Below are 6,576 nucleotides of genomic sequence, written 5' to 3' on the forward strand. Positions count from 1 at the left end.
AAGCAGGACCTGTGCTACTTAGTTATGAATACCCCCCTCAAAGTGGGTAATGTCAGAATAAAATCACTGACAATAGGATTCTGAAATGTAACCAGCCTTTCTGTACTGAAGTCAGTCGTATCACTGTGTTGGATTGAGCAGATGTGGGGAGCAGAGGACTGCGGAAACCCCAGGAAGCTACCGTTCATGGGCTGACCCGGGCAACTTCAGGCAGGAGGGACTGAAGAAATGTTTCCAGGGCCGGCCCGGTGGCGCACTGCTACAGTGCACCGCTTGGGAGCGTGGTGGCACTCCCGCCGAGGGTTCGGATCCCACATACAGACCGGTTCCTGCTCACTGGCTGAGCGAGGTATGGGAGCAACGCCGAGGGTTGTGATTCCGTTGCCGGTCCCGGTCCGGTACGGGCGCGACACTGAGGGTTGCGATCCGTTGCAGGACACGAAAAAAGACAAAAAAAGGGGAAAGCAACACCGAGGGTTGTGATTCCGTTGCCGGTCCCGGTCCGGTACGGGCGCGACACTGAGGGTTGCGATCCGTTGCAGGACACGAAAAAAGACAAAAAAAGGGGAAAGCAACACCGAGGGTTGTGATTCCGTTGCCGGTCCCGGTCCGGTACGGGCGCGACACTGAGGGTTGCGATCCGTTGCAGGACACGAAAAAAGACAAAAAAAGGAAAAAAAAAAAAAAAAGAAATGTTTCCAGGTTTCTCTGAAGTAAAGTATCAAACACGCACCTGAGCTGTTGGCTACAGTACCGTACACACCAGTCTGGAATGTCAAGTATAGAGATGAGTGACTTTGAATAAAAGCTTCAGGCCAATGTCAAGTCTACCAAATAGAGCTGCAAACAGCTCCTGGTTCTGCAAGCAAAGGCTACAGACATAAATCAAAGAGCAATCTTCCAATGTCAGCAGTGTGGGAAGGACTGGCTACTTGTCACACTTCAGTGTCCTCAGCCACGGTTCCACACATGGAGAGTAATTACAGTTGGTGATGTCATCTGAGAGTAATGATGGCAAGGCAGAATTTGTTGATGAGGTGAATGGAGAGGATTATGCACACCCCATGTCTAGGGACACAATTTACCTCTCACCGTTTATATTTACTCCCAGAATCGCAGGAAATCACTTAAAAATATTTTCCCTTTGAGATGTTACTTCTCATGCATTAGATAAAATATTGTATTTCTAGCATATCTCCAGCATCTACTTATGTAAGCATATCGTAGCCTTATATATCCCTGCCAGGGAAAGAAGCCTAAAGAGATTTCACTAGACAGGTTCCTAGGGGTATATGAATGTTCACAATGTCATATTATCAGGATGGTTCTAAATTCTGAAAAAATGTAATCTAGCACTATTCCCCAGGGGAGGACCGGGAACTGCCTAGTCCTGGGAAAGATTCTGTAACACTTAAGACAGGAAGTCAAAAGCAGATTTGGCATAGAACTCTCTTCTAAGTCCTCAGGGGTGTGAAGTCCTGGGCCAGGAATGTCACAGAGTGACAGGTGTGGCCTTCATGACTGCTGGATAGCCAGCTTTATAACTGAAGTGTCGTTGGCTCTTTTGATAGGGCTGCCATAAACTTTACAGTGCTGATCTTTCCAATAAAAAATTCCCATTCTCCCATTTCCTTATGGAGATAGGCATAAAAAGACTGAAATAGGAACTTTTCAAGTGAGAGCAAGAAGCATAAAGTAGATGTTTACTTATTTATATTTTGTCTGTTATCTTCTTCTTCTTTTTTTTTTTTTTGTCCTTTTTGAGACCGGCCGCACCGCGCTCAGCCAGTGAGCGCTGTGAGCGCACCGGTTATCCCTATATAGGATCCGAACCCACGGCGGGAACGCTGCTGCACTCCCAGCGCCGCACTCTCCCGAGTGCGCCACGGGCTCGGCCCTGTTATCTTCTTTTAAAACATATAATAGTCCCCAGAGGCAATGGTGTCAAGTGTTGGCATTGGCTTCATGTTTTGCAAGAAACGTAAAAAGAAAGAGCCTAACACCCTCTTTCATTGACTGTAGATTCATTTTCACGATGTGTTATTCATTTATTGTATAAAGTTCTATGTAATCAATTCACAAAATAATTTTGGAACTTGCATTATTCACTGAGGCTTCTGATATAATGAATACATTTTAAAACAGACATGTGATCATATTAATATTTTTAACTAAATCGCATTAGACATAGAAGCCAGTACATTGTTATTGACATGATAAAGTGTAAATCCCACAATTAGTTCACAATTGTTTTACAGCACAGCCTTTTCTCTGTAAATATGTGAGAAGGATTTAAAAATTAGTTGTTTTCTAACTTCTGGAAAAACCATTTCTTATTATGGAGAAATAGCAATTTCTGAGGTCAGATTAACTCTATATTTTTCCTTCCATTCTGGTAAAAGAGTAGGTCAGTACTTTACTGTCCAATTTTCAAATCATATTATTTCCAGGAATGAGAATCTTTCTGAGGACTGTTCTGTCGCCTTTGCCAAATAAAAATATAAACATATGTAATTTTATACTTTTCAGAATGGTAATTGGGCTTGCCTGTTAGCTCAGTTGGTTAGAGTGCAGCCTTGTAACACCAAGGTGAAGGGTTCAGTACCTGGTACTGGCCAACTGCAAAACAAAAACAAAACAAACAAAAAACCGAGAATGGTAATAGCAGAATTTCAAGTAAGTTAAGTCTCAGCCTTCAGTGCTACTGGAAATGCCTCCTTAAGTGTGCTTATTGGCAGCTTTTTGCCCTTCTGCTCTGGAGTAGATTCTCTAGGCTTCATTTTATTTTATTTGTTCCCCATTTGCAATCATTTAATAATTGCTTGACAGTTTGAAGTTTTAATTTTGGCTTTAATATCTCAAGCTTCCTTTAAATTAAAAAAAATTTAATTTCTTATATTAAATTCTTTTACTCAGAATTCAGGAGACTAATCTTGGTTGATCCCTGTATGCCACACTAAAATGATGCAATATTCCGGCTTTTTCAAAGGCTAGTGCCAAACACATTATGGCTAGCTTCCCGTGATGATAGCATCCTAAGAGATCATTGCAAATCTGGACTTTCTGGGGTGCAGAACCCAGGGCTGTCTCTTTGGTAGAATTGTAAATAGCAGTCAATTGATAAGTGGCATAAAGTGAATTTTTATAGGCTCATCTGATTCTACAATCAGATTGCTCTCTGAACACTTGAGATAAATCTTCGCTCACTCTCTAGAATTGTTCAACACACAGGTTAATTCCTCACTATTGATTTTCTCCACTATTCATCTTGAATGCTTCAAGATCTCTTGACCTATACAAAATATCTCTGTGACAGTTTAAAAAGAATAGCTCTTCGAAAGAATGCTTGACAAATCAGTAAAGATAATGAAATAACTCTTCCCCAACTATTAGCAGAGCAGTTTAACTGGACATTTTGAGTAGGTTTCAAGGAGAGAACAAAATCATGAACATTGACAAGATGAGGTTTCATATGAGGGTACTTCCAAAAGTTCATGAAAAATAGAATTGAAAGATAATATGAATCTTTCCATGAACTTTTTGAACTATCCTTCTATATTAATGTTTCTGAATGTGAATACTACACTTGTAGGCATCCCAAGGAGGCACAATAGTCTTATCAAGTGACTGAAATTTTCAAGCTTAGTCAGAGTAATAATCAGAACCACCTTGGGTAACAGAGTGAAGCAACACAGCACAGGAGAGAAAACACACACCCAGGGGTCAGAAGACACATCAGCCCTGCGAGGAGTTGGGGCTCTCTGGGCTTTTGCTATTCATCTGAAAAAAACAAAGGGATTGGGTTCTATGAGTCTTCCCAGTTCTGAAATTCGATGCTCTATATCCAAGATGATATATAAATTTTTATTAACAGGAAAACCAAATTAAAAGAAAAACAACAAAAGCAAAGTAAGAACATTTTTGTACCTGTAAAAACTTCAGAAATATGTAATGAGCATGTTTCTTTATTCCATAACCCATCTTGATACCTGTATATTCTTCTTCCAGCCCATCATTATTGAAAGGTAAAAAAATTCTTTTAAAAATTAAATATTCCATTTAGTTTTTGAATTGTTTCTTTCTTCACCCACCCCTGAAACATTGCCCCATTGACAGAAAATGGTGTTAGAAGCACTTTATTAATGGTGATTCCTTTTATGGGCTTCCAAATAAAACAGCAACATCATTAACAGCAACAATATAAAAGAACAGAAACAAAATCAAAAAACAACAACCAAAAATAACCCCCAAACAAACAAATAAATAAATAAAACCACTTCTGATTTCCCAGAACAGATTAAACAGAATTGAAGTGAATCAAGCCATTTTCACATGTCACTTGGAGTGTAGATTTATTTGGGTTTAAGAATCTCCTAAACAAATTACATCAACCTTACTCCATGTCCTTCCTTAATAAAAATTATTATTTTAAAATAATTTTTATATTAACTAATTTTTATATTAATTTTGATGGACAGACATCAGATTTTAAGATTCTAAAAATAATAGAAAAGTGAAAATAGATTTTTTGAGGGGAAATCACTGTCCTAAATCTTACATGGTTTTGCTGCTTCTGTGAAGTCTTTCTTTGGAGTAACTTGGTAGCATAGTCTGTTTTTGTGTTTAGCTGGATTCATACCAGGGCACTGAGTTAGAACTTTAGCTGATTGATGGAGCATGAACTTTTATGAACAAGTCACTTCTGCTCTAAAAGGAAAATGGCAAATGCAAAACGAAAGAATGGAAACATTGGAAGTCCATTTCATTATGTAATTTAAGTCTTACATTAGATATCGCACCCTTGTTTACAAATAAAACAGAAGGAAACAGGATGGTATGAGCACTCTAAAATCATCTGCAGCACTTTTGAGGGTTAAACCTGCTTAACCCATTCTTAGTCAGAGAATGGCACCAAAGAGTACAGCTCACCCCTTATGTGTGGCTAGTCCTAAACCTGTGGTGTCCTCAGGTGGTCAGAGCAGTCATGCACTCTCTTCTACCCCCCTCCCACCCATTAATAGGATCCATTCATAGCTACTCACTACTGCAGGATTTGACCTGAGAAATGCTAGGATTTAAACTCAGCAGTGTTTTTGAAAAGTCCCTAAATAATCTTTGCCCTTGGCCAGCAAGGGAACTGCTAGTCTCAAGTTCTCAGAAGCAGCTGGTGAGGTTCTCAGCCAAGGTCTTCGGATGCAGGAAGTTCTTCAAGACAACCTACTTTGACATGGCATTTACAACTCTTTAAACCAGACTTCTTGGATCTAGGAAATGTTATTCCTGACTCCTTTGACCCAGATGCTGGCTAAAATTTAGTTTATAATCTGTAGGTAATCATTCTTTCTTTCTTCCTTCTTTCTTTCTATGAGCTGGCATGGTGGTTAAATTTTTCTAAGATGGTCATATTAATGTGTTCGAAAATCCACTGCTGAGTTTCAGATAGAGGGTCACATCTGGCCATGAAAATCTTCTTCTCTGCGGGGTTGGAATCCATGCAGCTGTTGCTCACAGGATGGAATAATGTTCTATCCTGGAAGGATCAGAAAGAAAATAAAAGACTGACATAACACATGGTGAATGGTTGGAACCTAAAATATATAGAAGTAAAATATTTCTGTTTATATTTCATTATATACCCACAGTGTAAAGAGATCAGCTCCCAAATAAAACAATAGCAGATTGAGTTGCCGATATGGAACACAGTTTCCTAGGATCCATTGGCACTACAGGGCCTCCAAACAGGTTCAATCAGAGACAAAAATTCATCAATTCGTTCTCTCATTCATACATTTTTGAAAAAGTAATCTATTCATCTCCTGCTTTGTGGTGAGCATTTTGCTACATGCTCAAATTTTGAAGATTGTAAGTATATAGGGTTGCTAGCTAATAATCTAGCTGTCTGGGGAGAAACATGTACACAAAAACTGTAATTTTGTCCACAGTAAACAACAAGCACATGTGCGCACACACACATACACATACATGACCAGAAGAGTTGTAATTTTTCCTATCCTCACATTAAACCTTTAATGGGAAAGAGAAATGCAAGAGAAACAGGAACCAAAAGTGCTAGGTGCTCAGCTGCCCTCTTCAGATGATGAATATGGATTTCCTATCCTCACATTAAACCTTTAATGGGAAAGAGAAATGCAAGAGAAACAGGAACCAAATGTGCTAGGTGCTCAGCTGCCCTCTTCAGATGATGAATATGGGGAAGGGGACAAGGGACACAAAGGCAACAGCTGAATGTACAAACTTAAATTTGTTAACTCTCAAGCTGCAGTGTCTTCTCAACCCCTTTATGGCCGTAACAGGTATCCAGTGGTGCAGTTCTCATCTCTTTCTGAAAATGGAGGCGGCAATATTCGCTTAAAAAAAGCCCTAGGTCCACAATATAGATAACAGCTTAGTGAATCAAAGTTCTACCAGGGCACAAAGTTTGAGCAGTGAGCAAGCCCTTTATCTGAACAGGTTCTATTTACACACACACCTTTGTATTGTGCAAGTACGGAAATGGAAGTTAATGCTAAAAGAAAAATATCTTTACTTAAGTACTAACACACTTCTATCTCTTAT

At 39.4% G+C, this 6,576-nt stretch overlaps 1 protein-coding gene across 1 annotated transcript in view; it reads right to left on the reverse strand.

The window, feature by feature from the left end:
- Positions 1–4,325: 4,325 nt before the first annotated feature.
- The window catches only part of LOC103599726 (polypeptide N-acetylgalactosaminyltransferase-like 6), a 207,824-nt gene continuing 205,573 nt past the window's right edge, over positions 4,326–6,576 (reverse strand). Inside the window, exon 9 of the mRNA XM_008583880.1 lies at positions 4,326–5,530. Within this exon, the coding sequence (XP_008582102.1) occupies positions 5,363–5,530 (168 nt within the window). The 3' untranslated portion in view covers positions 4,326–5,362. The remainder of the gene's footprint in view (positions 5,531–6,576) is intronic.

The sequence above is a fragment of the Galeopterus variegatus genome, unplaced genomic scaffold (genome assembly GCF_000696425.1).
Source record: "Galeopterus variegatus unplaced genomic scaffold, G_variegatus-3.0.2 Scaffold3069, whole genome shotgun sequence".
Classification (NCBI taxonomy): Eukaryota; Metazoa; Chordata; class Mammalia; order Dermoptera; family Cynocephalidae; genus Galeopterus; species Galeopterus variegatus.